Source organism: Diorhabda carinulata, chromosome 1 (genome assembly GCF_026250575.1).
Source record: "Diorhabda carinulata isolate Delta chromosome 1, icDioCari1.1, whole genome shotgun sequence".
NCBI classification, from domain to species: domain Eukaryota; kingdom Metazoa; phylum Arthropoda; class Insecta; order Coleoptera; family Chrysomelidae; genus Diorhabda; species Diorhabda carinulata.
The window spans coordinates 30,902,808-30,920,023 of NC_079460.1; the positions used below are offsets into that span (position 1 = coordinate 30,902,808).

Below are 17,216 nucleotides of genomic sequence, written 5' to 3' on the forward strand. Positions count from 1 at the left end.
AAAGGCAGAAGGCATGTGCTTTTCTATTTCCTCCTTCTGTGAGAACATCGAACATTCTGCGACGACGCGAGTCGCAAATTTTCAGCGCCGACTACGATTTTACTAACGATCGCAGCAATGCGTTGCTCTACTCCCGACGCCCGTCGGCGTCTCCTCTGCAATTGCACCAAAACTAAACAGATTTACGGTTATTAACTCTGCCCCTTAATCCTAACCCTCTCTGCTGTCTGCTACGATACGAATTATACCATAATATACAGGGAATTTTTACATTGTGCAGTATAAAAGATATGTATTTAACATTATCACCTTCAGATCAATTTTTTCACGTCGGTAAGATTGAAAGGAAATGAAATATAGAATAAACTTCTCAGTGACAACACTGCATAAATTTGGATAAAAATAGAACATTCCAAACCATTGAATAACAATATTGTCTTAACGAATCTCCCACCCATTTTCAGGGAAACATGGAGATTGACAAAACTTCATGAAATGATATGTCATTCTAGACATTCTAGATTAGTTTGTTTTGTTTGTTGAGAAAAGTAATAGATAATAAATAGCACGCACTACTCGAAGTACAATTTCTTTATAGTAGAGTATTTTTAGAAAAAAATGGCTCCTTACCCATTCACCCTACATTATTAGCATGAAATTTTGTAGGTAATATAATAGAGTATTTCAATGACACATCATTATAAAAATGCATCAATTTGGGAGTAGGTACGTCCTCGTAAACCATGAAATTATTCAATCAATAAATAAACAATTGTTTTAAGATGGTGAAAATTCAATATATTCATATTATTTTATTAATATTTTTCAATCGATTGTAAGATCTGAAACCCGATTTTATATGCATGTCATTAACTTAGGATTTATGATAATATGATGGATGCTGGTATTATTCTACTGCAATATGATATGACTTTAGACTTTAGAACTACATATTTTGAAGTTGTTTTGTTGTTTTTTTTTAAACTTAAAATTTATTGGAAAGACTCTGGAGAAAACCCCGTGCATGTACTTACTTATAAATATGGCACGAAAATTGAAGCTTTTGATTAAATTAAGAAGTAAATAGCTTTATTTTAATTTGTACCATCTAAATATATCAAATTTTCTATTGAGAACCCTCTAAAATCAAGAAAAAAATGAATTTTCGGAAACTATGATCTAATGTTCGGGAAATAACCCGGTTCACGTTCATTGTTCTGAAACTGATAGAGTTACTCGGGTCGTATGATTTGACTCTTTCTACCATGATATACATCGGAAATACCCTGGTAGAATTATGATTAATTTCATATACCTCCTCAAAAAACTAAGAAAATACCGAGCTCTGGGAAAACGTATACTTCTGGGAAAAAAATGGAAGTTTTTGATGGATAACATAACCCTCTAAAAATGGAGAAAAAAAAATGATTTTTTAGGCCTATCAGGTGCTCCAATGATTGTACCTTCTGCGCATGTGTGGTAGAAGATCCTGAGTATGGCAGAAAATTTCTATTTTTTTTATATAATCAATTCAATCTGTGATAAGGTTATAAAAAGAAGATCTTAATGAAATACCTGTGTACTTGTGTACCAGTATGTTCCTTCTATTTTAATTTCTATTTGTTATAGATGAAGAAACTAATTTCACCATGGCTTTTATGTCACCCCAGCATGTTCTGGTACAGATAAAAAATTGACAATTGAACAGTATAACTTAATTACTGTGCTTTATTTTATACCATTGGATCAGTTAAAATCTATCCAGACGTAAATCAACGAATATATATTTAATTGTTACCACTTTTGATATAAATAATAAACATCTGATTGAAGAAAACGGGTCTTATAGAAATCTATCTTAAGAAAATCAAATTTTACTATGTATCCTAGGGGTGTAAAACAAGAAAACATTAAAAACCACCATGTTTTTTCATTACAATCCAATTTTTTTTGTAATGTTTTTTTAGGACTTTGCCTAAGTGTGCAAATTAGGTAATGATAATTTATAGGAATTACAATCGAAAACAAAGTGAATCATGTCGATTTTTCTAATGGAATTAATATTCTGCTGGATTTTTCATCTTTCATCTTTCACTTAAGCAGCTGATCCGTCCTAAAAAAATAATACAATAATTTGTTTGCAAACAAAACATTTCCGATATTTTGCTGTTATAATTGGAAACAAAATTATTTACTCCTTGATTTAATCACAAGCTTCCATTTTTCTGGCTAAAGTATACGTTTTCCATGAACGAGGTATTTTCTCCGCTTTTTTGAAAAGTGCAAATTATTTAACAGTATTTTTCTGGTAGTACAAATAAAAATGGAGCTTGGCGATTTTTCTAGGAAATTAATCATTATTATGTCAGCATCTTTCAGTTTTAAAAGTTATTAATCGTCCGTTTATGGTTATCTCCTTTTTTTAAAAATTTCAATGGTGTGGATGTTTGTAGCTCCACTACTATTTTATGACCAATTTGAACGAGCTAAGCTTAATGTAATTAAATTAACATATTAGATGGTTTTATTAGCGTGTTTTGTTGATTTTTTTTGCATCTTCTAAGTTCATTTGTCTATGCCACAAGTACAGAATAAAAATGTTGCACTTTATATTTTGTTATGTTTGTTCTTAGATTAAATATGAAAAGATAAAAAGACTTTTGAAACTAAAGTTTTTATTGTTTAGTAGTTATGGAATTTAGATTAATGATATACAGTATGGGGCCATCCATAAAGTACGTCACACGTTAATGGGGAGGGAGGGTATCACCGAAGTGTGACAAGGGGCATGGGGAGGTCAATAGTTTTGTGACGTCACATGTCGAAATTTAAAATACTAAAACGCAAAGTTTGGATGTGAATTGAAAATTTAAAAAATCTTATGAAATGCTGGACTTTATGTTGATTTTATTAGATTATTATTTAATAAAAATAAGTAAAAAATGAAAATAGCTGTTTTCTCTCGATTATTTTTAAATACATACATAAATTTAAAAAATGTGTGACGTCACATCAGGAGGGGGGGGTTATAAAAATGTGACAACCTGTGACAAGGGCGGGGGGAGGGGTTCAAAAGTCCTAAAATTCGTGTGACGTACTTTATGGATGGCCCCTATTGAAGAATATTTTACAAAACAGGAATATCGATGTACAATTTCTAAGCAATTTAATTACAAACTACCAGTAATTTTTTATAGTGTTGCGTTAAATTACAATCAACAACTAAAACACTGGAATACCACTCCACTTTACCAGGAGTGTAATAAGGGTGTATGAGGATTCGTGTTTTCGACAGACGTTTGTTTTCGCTGATTTTAAGTTAACACGACATAAGCTGATATATTGTATTTCAAAAAAATGCATACAAAATATTGTAAAAATCTATTTTTTGCTGATAAATCGGCGATTTCAATACAACAGTTGTTCAAAAATTTTTTTCACTTAATAATTCTAATTTTTGTAGAATTGATGTAGGAACTGTTTAATTTGGATGCTAATAATCAAACTATAGATAAGTGGGGCTAGAAAATGGAGAGTCCAATGAAAAAGTTATCGCGATGTTGAAATTTACACTGGTAGGTGGTCATTAAACATTAGATATTCATATGTTTAGAAAAGTATTTCTGAATACTACATACATTATCCATGACATTTACTAAATGGTAAGACAAATAGAAATAAAAAAGCATCACCATTAGATTATATATTTATTAACAGATATATATATTCATATATATTTTTTATTACAAATATTAAGGTATCGCCAAATTTCTGATTCTGAAACATTTCAGATATAAACCTTCATGTGAGCTAAATTTCTTATAAATATAAAGTTTTTTTTCAATTTTTCGAAGAAAAACGATTCTATAATATTTTATTTTACTTTTATCGGTAATATTTCGCCCCAGCTCTTATGAGGAAATTAGTCGCCGGTAAATAGTCGAGATAGCCTAAAGCCTAAAGAAAAATCGCAAATATCAATATATAGAAAATAAGAATCAATTTAGTTGCGTGGCATTCAAAAAGACATCTATCGACGTCCATCTTGTTAAGACGACCATTATATTAGCATCAGAGTTTCTATTTTCAAAAAATGGTCGGATAATCCTATTTCCAAAAATTTCCATCAAAATTACGTATCCGACTAGTGAAGTTACTTATGTGACTAATTCCGTCGATTACCATTCCATACCATTCGATTACCAAATATAGTTGTCTATATTTCTGTCATCGTTTGTAAAGTTCCACCATCGCTTTTTGTAAAGATGATGCTATGGCAATTCTCGAACCTATATTTCAAGAGGATTGTACGTACTTTCTCTCTTCTCAATATCTTAAACAAAGACAACTTACACCATCATTTAGTGCCAAATTTGCAGTAGAAGTTGAAAAGAACTCTCCTAATACGATTTTCTTCTTTGTTGTCTTCCAATTCTTGATAAATTTCTACCATCCCTGTTGAAAAATTTTTTATTAACAGCTGAATGGGATATATGTTTTCTTCCTGGACGCAAAAACAATTTCAAAAACTCATTTTAACTTCCCAAAATTGTTTACCTCTATTATAATTAGACAAGGTAGAAAAATAATTATACATCTTCAAAAGATATATAAACATATAAATATATATCCGTTGTAAAATCAAGTCATATAATCTCTTAAACTATCTTACAGATAATGGACTACACCTTTCCTACACTGGAGTCGCAAATGCAAATGGTAGGTATACAAATCAAATGAGATAATTGAAAGTTGAAGCCACTATTAATCGGTAAGTCTTGCCAAATCAAGGTGTTTTAAGAACATAAAAACTTTTCCTATGACTTATCGGGCTAACAAAAAGGTATGTATGACAGCTGAGTGGGTTATTTCAGTTAATTTTGATTTCCAAATAAAATTTTCTATTTGTAGACAATTGTACTGCCCACAATAACATACCCCCTCTAAGTAATGTAAAGGTAGTTTATATGCCTGCTAACACAACATCAGTCCTTCAGCTCTTGGATCAAGGCATAATTAAAGTTTATAAAACTTTTTATCGAAAGTAGTGATGCAGCTTTTAGACCGTCTTGAGGAAGGGGTTGAATACAAACTGACATTGTTTTCTGCTATGAATATAGCCGACAAAACCTGGAAAAATATAAGAAACATGACAATAAAAATTTTTTTTTTAACTTGTAGTTTTATAAAGGAAGAGGAGCAGTTAATCATATAACCAGAAGCACCATTTGGATGGGGCCTAGTTACACAAAATGAGGAAAATCCCGTCACTTTTAAAGACTTCGTCCATTTTGATAATGACATTGCTGTAACAGGGATGCTCACTGAAGAAGAGATTTTAGCTCCAACAGAAGAAACAGAAGAAGATAATGTCCTATAATACCCACAGTGGCTAAGCAATATATGAACAGCATACGCCACTTTTTAGCCCGATCTCAAGTCGACGAAAATCTGTTTGCGGCTATCAATATTTTAGAAAATGCTATTGACAGCACCAGACAACGCAGTTTAATTCGAAAGAAAATCAGGGATTATTTTAAATAAAACATTTACCTATTTTTGTACATACAAATTAATCTAATAATTTTGTAATTTCTTACTTAATTTTTTTTGTGTTATATAAATGAAATATGCTATTTTAAAATGCTATGAAAATTTCATTATTCTACCCCAACCCTCCTTAAAAATTTCACCCGATTTAGTGAATATCTCGATATATCATATTTTTACACTGTCCCCTTGGAGATACGATATATCGAGATTCTACTGTACATCAATCATATTTGTAAGTTACTAATAAATCTGGTTTTGAAATCAAATTCAATTTTCTGAATAGTGATCTCGGTAATTTAATAGTATGGTTAATAGGCCAAACAAAAAAATGGTATTTTGTCACAAATGCTATTTTTCCAATAAAATTGTAAAATGATATGTTTTCAAATATAGTAAATAATGGATGTATACATAAAAATTGTTATGTAATAGAAAAAATGAGCAAAAAATGACTTTAATAACCAAACGTTACAAAGTGTTATAAACAAACAGCTCATACTAGGGCTTCTCGGAAAGTAAAGAATGCCACCGCTAGGAGCGCGGATCACTTATCAGTCTACGTATAGAAATCAAAACGAAAACATTTTCACTGTCGCCATTTTTTATATATTCAAATTTAGTATGCGCGCTAAAAATTAAAATGCAGCAATCAGTGATGATGTGCGGGTAATTCGGTTGGAAAAAAACCAAAGAACTATGGAAGAGTATCAACAAACGTGTAAAGTTTACGTAAACATCAGTTCAGTCTGGAAATAGTGCATTCAGTTTAAATATGATTAATCTAATATTCACAATGGAGATATTAGTGGATGTTCGAGCATTACTACTGACGAACTGGTTGCTAAAATTGATGAGAAGATTCGTGAAACCGAGCTGTTAGTTGGTTTTCCACATGTTTTAAGGATTTTATTGTTTGAAACTGTGAGAAGAAGTGAGTGAATCAGGTCAATTGCTAAACAAAATTGCAGTCCAAGGAGTGAAACTACACACTTTCTCCAAAAAAGAGGAATTGTTCGCAAACACAAATGAAAATGATGAAGAGTATCTTTTGGGATGGACAGAAAATGTGTACAACAATGAACTGGACGGTCCTATTAAACTTAGGAAAGCAATTCAAAACAAGCAAGGAAAGTTGACATTTTTTTTAAATGCCCGATCTTATATGACAAACCGAACTTGAAAACGCCTTAGTTCATTCAAATGAGAGATACCTACTCCCGATGTTGTATCTAGTGATTTTCACTTGATTAGAAGAACTAGCTAACAACATTTTGAGGACAAGTTGCGGGTGCGCGTTAATGAGTACTTGGCGGCAAAACTCTATGACGGAAGGAATTTCAACTTTGTCCACCGTCAATTTATTTGGCGACTGTAGAAACGTAGATTTTACTTTTTTTTGATTCCAAAATGTTCCTTACTTTCTCAATGATGCTCGTATAACCAAATAAAATAAACAATTCCGGTATTAGTATATTGAAGAAATGGGCATACCAATACATTGTTTAAAACTGAAACTTTTGGAATCATGTGGAATCAGTTCAATTGTTATTCTTGTGAAAATTATAAATCCAAAACTATTATCACATTATGAAAACCAGTATGGATCTTTTCTAAAAAGGTCAAAGTACATAAATTACTTGAAACGACGATATAAAGAAAGAATTTATTAGGATGATATCAGTTAGTAAAGGAACATTGGGCTTTTAGGAACTTAACCAAACGAAATAAATATCAGTCACACAATGACTAGAATATGAGCAGAATAATGCAAAATCTTAGATAGTCACAAATATATTTTATTTATTTTTATCAAACCAAATGAACACATTATAGTTTTATTCATGGACTATTAGATTATTTTTTTTTATAATTTAAATAAAAATAAACATTTTATACCTCTAAAAATTATCATTAAAAGCCTCACATACAGTTTATCATATTAAATTACAAATTTAATGGACACAGCTATTAAAAAAGTACTTGGTATCCTAAATACTTATTTTTGGGCAAAAAGTAACTAGTATCTTTGCTACTTCATAAAAGGAACTACCTTGTAATTTAAATAAGTATCTTAGATACCGGAAGTGTTTTTATTATATTTTTTATGTTTTTGTGAATGGTAAATATAGAGTAAACAATAAAAAGGGATTATCTTATTCAAATAATCTGTAGGTATGTTTCAATGTTCTCAATTTTTCGATTTCTTTTCATTGGTTAAGGTTGTGTTATGTTATGGGGGTGTATGTCAATACACGAGTAAGTATAATCCACGTTTTATAGCAGGAAATATAAATCAGTACATATTATATCCAAACATATTAAGTCAGCACCTTTTCGCGAAAGTTATGTCAGCAGTCTTATCGACGAATACATGCAAAATTGCAAAATGATAATGTTTTTTATAATACTATTTAAGTGAACCGATATGATAATTATTTTCTGTCAAGCTCCTATGTTGTATACTTAGTTGAAAAACTTTATTTTTGTTGTGAGAGAGTATTGTTCAATTAAATAAAATAAAAATGAGAAAGTCAATTGATTTGATTTTTCATAAATTAATGTTTGCGTGTTGTTGAACAAATCAGTGAACATTATCGAAAAAAACTGCAATCAATACCAAACTAGCTCCTCCAAAATTGTATTCTCAAGTAAAAGATGTGGCGAAGATGTAAGTCCTACAGATTTGTAAATAGACTATTTACATGGTGGAAGTGATGAAAATTAACCTTTTAGTGGCAAAACAGCCAGCTAACTTATAATAAGGGCTAGAATGGAGCGATTTGATTCTGATAGGAATATATTTATCATTAAAAAAATGTCAATAAAGTACTGAAATTGAATTATAAAAGTTACGGCATAGTAGCATAATGGTAGTATAATATCGTCTACAAGGGTTGGTAATACATATGTTATAGACGTGAAAATGAACTATCTGAAGAAATGAAGATGCCATCTAATGGCAAGTGTTTAAACATTGGATAATTATTGAGTTTTTCACATTGGTTCGAAATTGGTCGCCATAAATTCTGAAACGTCATTTAAACCCAGTCCTTTAAACATATCCTAATAAAATCGAAAATCTATAGTTGACATTAAGAAATACATAAATAGTACTCTAATAACAAATAGAAATTAAGTGAAAATAAAAAATAACTGAAGCTTTGAACACAATTTTATCGAAGTATAAGAGTAAGAATAGTCAATGTCTAGATATCTACAAACTGTAATTGATATTCAAAAAGGGCGAACAGTATTAGCTAGTTATTTCAATATACAATTTTTTCCTTGTTTTGTTTATTTTGAATTTTGCATCATTCAAGCTGTGATATTAATATAGAATGTAATACAATTAAATATTTTTTGTTATCTAGATATAATAAAACAAAAAATAATAATCATTACAACCTAAAGCTTTTAATATTATTAGGAATGTTACTTTAACTCAAGTTTTCACTTTAGCAATTTATTAAGCATATAGGAATAAAAAAAATAAAAAAAAGACTGCCCAGAAGAAATGAAAAAAAGGTTTTAAGAAACCTCAATTTGCACATACACTCCGGAAAAAGAAGTTTCAAAGTAGCGATTTTTTATATATGCTTAAAAACGGATATAACAGTGTCATATTCAAAGGGCGCTAGCTCCGTTAGGAAGAACTTATGAATAGAGGCAACTTAGGTTTGATGGAAATAAAATCACATCCAGTATATCTACTTTGCATTTGGCAATGGACTTTCCGAACTTAATCTCTCCACACACTGATAATGAAAGTTTTTAAGCTGTTCAATAGTTATTCTATTTATAATATATTGTAATCATTATCAGCGCAAATGATAAAAACAAATCCCTAAAAATATTAGAAGTTTTTGAAGTGGCATAATTGTTTTTGGATCTTAACATCGACATCAAAAATAATGTTGTTTCTCGTAGGTCTATTAATTGAGTATTGGATTACTTGAAATAAACCTACTTGACTCAATATCAATTAGGGAATTATGTCCTACAGTATCTGGAATGGGTAAAGGTTTGGCTACACCAATTCTAACAATTCCTCTTGGAGCACCTTTAAGAGCTTGTACAGCTTGATCCAGGGAAGCATTTTCTAATAATGTATCATTAACAAATAACAAACGATCACCCGGGATTAATCTTCCATCAAGTTGCGCCACTCCACCAGGAACTAAACTTCTAATTACAATAACAGTGTCATTTGGATCAATAGGATCCTGATAATCTAAAATTGAAAATCCTAATCCTCGTTCGCCCTTAACTAATTCAATTACTTGTGGATCTGAGCTCCACATAGCTAAACCAGTTAGTGGTTCTAGTGAACGTGACTTCATTTTGGTAAAAGTTTGATCTGAGGATCCTAATACTGTAATACTACTTGCTAATGACCCATCTGATTTAGCTTTAACAAGTCTATCAGATACAGGTAGAAGATTATGTAAGCTTCTGTTTAAAGATCCTCGTTCTGTAATTGAGTCCTCTCTCTGAACTAATAAATTAAATGGATTTCTACCACATACCATACACACATTAATGGGTAGTTCTTTCAAAATGCTCACAACCTCATGATGATTCATTCCTAAAAGTTTGTGGCCATTTACTTCTAGCAATTCATCTCCCGATTTTAAGGTGCCATTTCTTCCTACAGGACCTTCTGGTAATATTGATCTGATATAATGATGTGGTCTAACTTCTTGTCCATCCTCTACATCTACAGTGCCTTCTAAACTAATGCCTAATCCTCCTTTCTCTCCAAATTTGGTTAACTGTGCTATAATTATTTCAGTATCTGGGCCCATTATTTTTTGCCACTTCTTTTGAAGAGCTTCTTCATTTATAGCTTCGTTTTTTGAAAACACATTGTAATTTTCCTTATGGACCTGACTGGAATCATGAACATTACTACCATTTAGAATTAATGTCCCTTCTTCTTTGAGAAATCTGAAATTTACATAAAATACGGTATATTTAGAATTTAAAAATGTAAAACTATATCCAGATACCGTGATTAGTACACATGAAGTATGATTAAATTAGGGTCAATGTGAATTAGGCCTATAGGAAAAGGTGTAGATTGAAAAGGCAACTAATAAAGGATGTACAAACACTTCTCTATTACCGTGATACATCAGGTGGAGACACAGGTTTTATCTCGCTAGCAGCAATAGCTTGTTGTAGTTGCTCGTATTTGGGCCCATGTAGATATCTCTCTAAACATAATTTGACTACATTTCCAGAATTCCTCAATACTTCAACAGCTTGAAAATTGGTATATCCTTGTAATGATTGGCCATCAACTTCCACAATTCGATCATTTACTTTAATTTTGCCACTTAAATCTGCTGCACTACCTTTATTAACACTTTTAACAAATATTCCAGAGAGCTCTTCTTTAACACATACATAACCAGCAATTGTAATACCCAAACCATTAGCATCTTTCTCTAATTCTACATCAAACTTTTCCATTTCTGGCATTTTTACAACCATATCTAAATTTAGTAATGGTAGAGAAGATGACGCTCGAACTCTAGATAACCCAGAACTTCCATATGGCATAGATACATCATTGTGATACAAATCTGTATCAATGTTTCTTTGAAAAACTGGTTCATGATTATGCTGAATAAGATAATTATCCAACTCGACAAAATCTTGTAGTAAATGTGTAGGAACAAGGGGTGCAGCACTTCCCAGATACCTATATTCAGTGGAAGTTATGGGTACTGGCCTGGCAACTACCAATCTCACATGAGTACCAGATTGTCGTAAAACACCAGCTACTGCCTCTGAATTCATTTCTTGAAGATTCACTTCACCAATCTGTAATATTATAAAGATCATTTTCCAACCACATATAAATTTAAGTCACTACTAAAATAATAGATCAAATGAATATATTTTTTCATATAAATTCCATATAAACTGAGGTAATTAGTATCCCAAAACTATCTCTGTCTTACCTGCAGAATATGATCACCACTGTGTAATCTCCCATCACGATCTGCAACACCACCAGGCAAAATTGTTTTTACCACTATACCCATATTTCTCATTCCTAAAATACCAAACCCTAAGCCAGATCCATCATTGACAAGGGTAATGTTTTCAATCTGAGACCATTCACTCTTTATTAATTTTATTAAATCAGGTTCAGTTTTAGAGCTATTACTTCCCACAGAAGGAGATCGTTGAAGTTCATCATCATTTGAGTTATTCTGTATGAGGTGTAATGACTGAAAGAAAAGTTAATTATTTCTATAAATAACTGATAAGACAATAGATAATAACAAACAAGGACTGTTTTATAAATATGTTTTATTTTACCTCAGGATTGCTTAGTTCACTATTCAGTTTTGGGCTATTGGCTAATAACATATGGTTCTCAGAATTATTTAAAATTGGTATTTGAGGAGAATTGGGTGAAATAGGTGCAGAAGGTACCCTTTGTTCATCAAAATCTCTATTAGGTGGATAATCATCTGTATAATCTGGATCATATAATTCACCTGCTGGAGGTACATTCAACACTAATTCACCTGCAGCTGTGATATCAAAATCAACTGGTAAAATTGAAGGATGCTGTCCAAGCTGCTGATTTAATTCACTTATTGAATCCTGTACAGTAACTATACTCCGAAAGACTGGATTCTCCAAAACGCTTATTAACAGATGTAAGTCCTGACTTGTATTTAATTGAAGTTTTGGGTCTCCTAAGTTGTCAACTGTTTGCTTTATGTCTTCCAATAGTTGCAAAGCACTAGAAATATCCGCGTTAAGGTGCATTTTCCAATTATAAAGGATATTTATACATCAGATGGACAAATAACGGATTTCCAAATGGTTAGCAGGAACTGTTATATATTTTAAAAAAAAAGTATATATAACAAGCAAAAATAATTGTCGCGAAGCGTTAGGAAAACTAATTTTTGATTGTTTTTTTAAGAAATATACAATTTGTTAAACACGCAACCATAATAAAATATAATGGTAATAAAATACTGAAATTGTCACAGAACAAAATATTATGCATTGACCACAAAACAGTAAAAGGTCTTGACTTGCCTACTAATCGTAAAACTACCGGTGTCACATGTCACATCTGTAATACTTTGCAATCATTTAACAAATTTATTTCTCACTTCAATGAGTACATAGGAAGTGATGTACTGTGTAAAAAATATTTACATACGTATGCTAATATAGATGTATATAACAAAGTATACCAATAAATGAACTATCGAGAGTCGCGTTTGAACAAAGCTAATTGTTAGATGGGTTGATCCACAGAACATACCCTAAGGTTGACTGTCAATGTCTTCAGATTGGTACTGACACTCCGCAGAACTGTGAAACAAACATACATTTGTATTTGAAGTTTGATGAGTTTTTGTGAAGACCATCATATATAATCTTCATTAATTCTGTAATAAAATACAAATATCCGAATTTCCCGTTCCCAATAATGGCATCCAGAGTTATAAAAAGAGACACAATTAGATTGGGCCAATGCATATTCAGGGTAAAATTTTTATTATATAATCTCATATATTTACATTCCACCTTAATTTCATTCCTTTTTAGGCCCAATCTACTATGTCAGCATTTGAAATTCAACATAAAACTCCGCTTATAAAAAAACAAGTAAGTTGCTGGGATACGTATAAATTGTAGATTCTATTTTCAATGCTCTTACTTAAATGTGGATAACCAAAATGAAACTTATAATTTTTGATTTGAAATGTTTTATTTTCATTAATTCAATAAGAACTTTTTTAGAAGTGAATCGTATTGATTTTATGGTTGATAAAAGTAAGAATAGAACTATTTACTTTTAATTTAGCTAAGCATTTTCAATATGTTAGATTTAGTGTTCTCACTTTATCAAAGAAATTTCCAATAGAAAGCAAAATATTCCACCATACTGTAAGTTAAGATTGTTGCATCCAAAGTATAAGTTTAATTCTCCAGAGATCACAGTTTTGTTTTTATATATAAAGAAAAGGTATTTGGTGATTATCTAATAAACCTATTAATATATTTTATGTCAATATTCATTCATTTGATGGGTGAGCTTTTAATTTTACTTAAACAGATGATATATAAATTTCTTAATTTCTTAGACCTTTTATATATGTTTTCATTTAAAAATTTTCTTGATTTTAGGTCTCTTCTGTTTTATAATTAGTTTTTTCTATAATTTTTGAAAGATAAAAATTTGACGTTTCAACAACTTTCAGTCTTTATCAAAATATGATTTGACACTTTGTCAGCTAGATTATGAGCATTTTCATATTGGGCATGTGGCAAAATTAAATATTCATGCTGAATATTGAATTTTGAAGTATATGAATTCAAAAAATTACACAATTTAAAACTGCCCAGGTAATGAATACATAAGTATTCGAAAACTCGGAATATATTGAAGTTAATACCCTTTAGTGTTTAATTTTGCCACATTCCCAATATGAAAACACATATATAAAACACTATATAATTTCAGAGTTCAATTCCTATTGCTCTGTATGGTGGAAGAAATGCAGTATCAATGTTACCTGGCGGAGGTATTGGACCAGAGTTAATGGCATATGTAAGGGAAGTTTTCAAATATGCTGGAGCACCAGTAGACTTTGAAGTAATTGATATTGACCCAAAAAGTGAAGATAATTTGGAGTTGGAATATGCATTAACTTCAATTAAACGTAATGGGGTAGCTATTAAAGGTAACATTGAGACAAAAAGTGAGAGTGCTGGTGTACTATCCAGGAATGTAGCCATTAGAAATGAATTAGACTTGTATGTTAACATTCTTCATGTTAAATCCTATCCTGGAGTTCCTGCTAGACAGAAAGATATTGATATTGTAATTATCAGACAAAATACCGAAGGTGAATATGCTATGTTAGAACATGAGGTAAGTTTGATTTTAACAATTGATAAAACTTAAATAAAAAGAAGGAAATATTCATTAGTTGCATGAACTTTGAACCATATATATCTTGACAATGGAATACATCTAGTATTTTTTTGTTGTTTGTTGTAAAGTCTGCTAGTGTATAATCTCAAAATTATTACAAATCTTATGAAAACTTCTTTGTTTTTCTCTCTTACTAAGTAGCAAATTTAGAATTTGAAAAGTACAAAAATGCTAATAAGTCACCCAAGCTAATATGATAGTGTTTATCATTAATTCAACTGGTTAATTGCTCTTTGTAGTCAATAACCTTGCAGTTTTTTTATTGTATTGTTAATTCTGTCATATCTCTGTAACCGGGTCTTTGTTTCATTTTGCTAATTCGTGTTTGCCATACCAATATCTTTGATACTCATGATTTTCCTAATTGTTGTATTATAATTTTCTTTTTTCTGCTTTATAAAAAGGTTGATTTTGTGTTATTGTTTTTGTGACAAAGTATAGTGGTGATATTTATATTGTTATAAGTGTATCTTTTCAGAGTGTAAATGGCGTTGTAGAGAGCATGAAAGTTGTTACTGAATCAAATTCTGATAGAGTAGCACGGTTTGCCTTTGAATGGGCAAAAAGACATGGTAGAAAGAAGATCACTACAATTCATAAGGCAAATATTATGTAAGTATACATCTGATAATCTAAGATGAGTCATAAATAGGAATTTTCAATAAACAATTCTTGATGTATGTCATTATTACTTTTATAATCATTTGCATTCTGAGTAAACTGTTTACACTACCACTACACCAACACTCACAATTACACTGTCTGACGCGCGTTTTGATAACCAAATTATCGTCTTAAGAGAATGAAGGTAAAGTTTACCTTAACCTTAACTTGGTTATTGAAACGCGTGTCAGACAGTGTAATTGTGAGTGTTAGTGTAGTGGTAGTGTAAACGGTGTATTCAGTATGAATATCTCTAACAGTTCCAGAAATTCCAACTTAATCATTTGCATTGTTATAAAAAACTGAATATTGTTTTCAGGAAACTATCTGATGGACTTTTCTTAGAAACATCAAAAAGAATTGCTAAAGAATACCCTGAAATTGAACATAACGAAATGATTATAGACAACTGTTGCATGCAATTGGTGTCAAAACCTCATCAGTTTGATGTAATGATCATGACAAATTTGTATGGAAGTATAGTATCTAATGTTGTATGTGGCCTAATAGGAGGAGCTGGTTTATTATCTGGAAAAAACTACGGAGATCATGTAATATTAAATCACAATTTTTTGTATCTTAGAGTGCATGAAGTTTGAGTATAAGTATAATTTTTTTTTTGTTGATTCATATTCATATCAAATAGAAAAAACAAAATTAATTCATCTAAGACCCATCCATTTTTCCTTACATATGTCATGATATTTAAATTAGATTGTCTTTTGAGATGTAAACATCTACGTGAAGACTTCACTTTCATCTCTTGCATAGTTAAGATTTTGAGAAAGGTTGCAGTTTTAGGATGATGAAGAAGTTTTAATTATTCTATGGACAATTTACTACCAATTGATAGTTAACATAATTGTTACTCGTTGGTTACTTTAACTAGACTTTTATAATTGAAGTAACATCTATTATTTAGTATCACAATATTTCACTGAAAAAAAATTTTTAAACACTCATATTGCTGTTTATTACCACTATACCATCATTCACTATGGCGCCATATAGGCCTTTAAACCTACCATAAGTCCCTGATTCATATCTTATCCAAAGAACCAGACAGTGTAATTGAGTTGGTGTAGAGGTAGTTAGCCGATATGATAAAAACAATTTGCCCACATCCAATATTTAGTTGGTTTAAGCTTTGGTTAATTTAAATACATCTATATTTATGCAGGATTTGTCTCAAGAAATTTTACATCTATAATTTGTAATTAAACTCTGTTTTTAGAGGATCATTAATTTTTCATTTCTTAATTTGAATACAGAACTTATTTTACCTATTTTTTAGTATGCAATTTTTGAGCCTGGTACACGTAATACAGGAACTGCTATTGCTGGAAAGAATATTGCTAATCCAATTGCTATGCTTAGTGCAAGTGTCGACATGTTGCACCATTTGGGACATCAACAGCATGCTAATTTGATTCAAAGAGCTATTTTCAAAACTATTTCCGAAGATAAAATCCACACACCTGGTAAGAGCACTTCAAAATTTCAAAACAAAATAAATGATCTTTTCTTGTTAAGAATTGAGAATTATGTTTATTTTTCAGATTTAGGAGGTACTGCCAAAAGCACAGACGTAGTTCAAAGAATCATTGATCACATATTACAAGCTGACATCAGACCATGGTAATTTTTATTGTTCTGAATGTGTGTGTATGGTGATGGCACAGGACTAATATTTAACTCATTCATTTTTTTGCTAACAACTTTTGAGTCTAATAATTTCATTAACGCGTTTGTGCACGTTCTGCATTTTGTTGTGCTTGAACTGTCTATTATAATATGAATTGTTTTTATCCTATTTCTTATTTTTTTTGCAGATTTCAACAAACCGATAGTATTTATGAGTATTTTGTAAAGTGTTATATGTAAGTTATTTATTGTAAATAATAAATTCACTGTTAAATGTGTTTTCATTTTCCTACTGTAACTGATTTTTCTTTATCTGTATTAGCCCAGGAAATAGGATTTCTCTTTTAAAGAACAGCCAACAATAATTTCAAAT

At 30.7% G+C, this 17,216-nt stretch overlaps 2 protein-coding genes across 3 annotated transcripts; one reads left to right on the forward strand and one right to left on the reverse strand.

The window, feature by feature from the left end:
* Positions 1-3,737: 3,737 nt before the first annotated feature.
* Positions 3,738-12,607, reverse strand: LOC130898894 (patj homolog). Its single transcript, XM_057808490.1, has 5 exons — positions 11,887-12,607; positions 11,523-11,795; positions 10,679-11,382; positions 9,521-10,500; positions 3,738-4,455 (listed from the first exon to the last, which is right to left on the reverse strand). Exons 1-5 carry the CDS (start codon positions 12,343-12,345, stop codon positions 4,358-4,360), a joined length of 2,514 nt encoding a protein of 837 aa, XP_057664473.1. The 5' UTR covers positions 12,346-12,607; the 3' UTR covers positions 3,738-4,357.
* Positions 12,608-12,821: 214 nt separating this feature from the next.
* On the forward strand, positions 12,822-17,121 carry LOC130898902 (isocitrate dehydrogenase [NAD] subunit gamma, mitochondrial). Of its 2 annotated transcripts, XM_057808509.1 has the most exons (8): positions 12,822-13,081; positions 13,144-13,203; positions 14,063-14,473; positions 15,015-15,148; positions 15,519-15,750; positions 16,494-16,680; positions 16,759-16,837; positions 17,032-17,121. In XM_057808509.1, coding segments are annotated over exons 1-8 (1,161 nt in total). In that variant the 5' UTR covers positions 12,822-13,024; the 3' UTR covers positions 17,033-17,121. The 2 variants fall into 2 exon arrangements, with proteins under 2 accessions (XP_057664492.1, XP_057664485.1); XM_057808502.1 differs by having other exon boundaries at positions 16,759-17,121.
* The last annotated feature ends 95 nt before the right edge of the window (positions 17,122-17,216 follow it).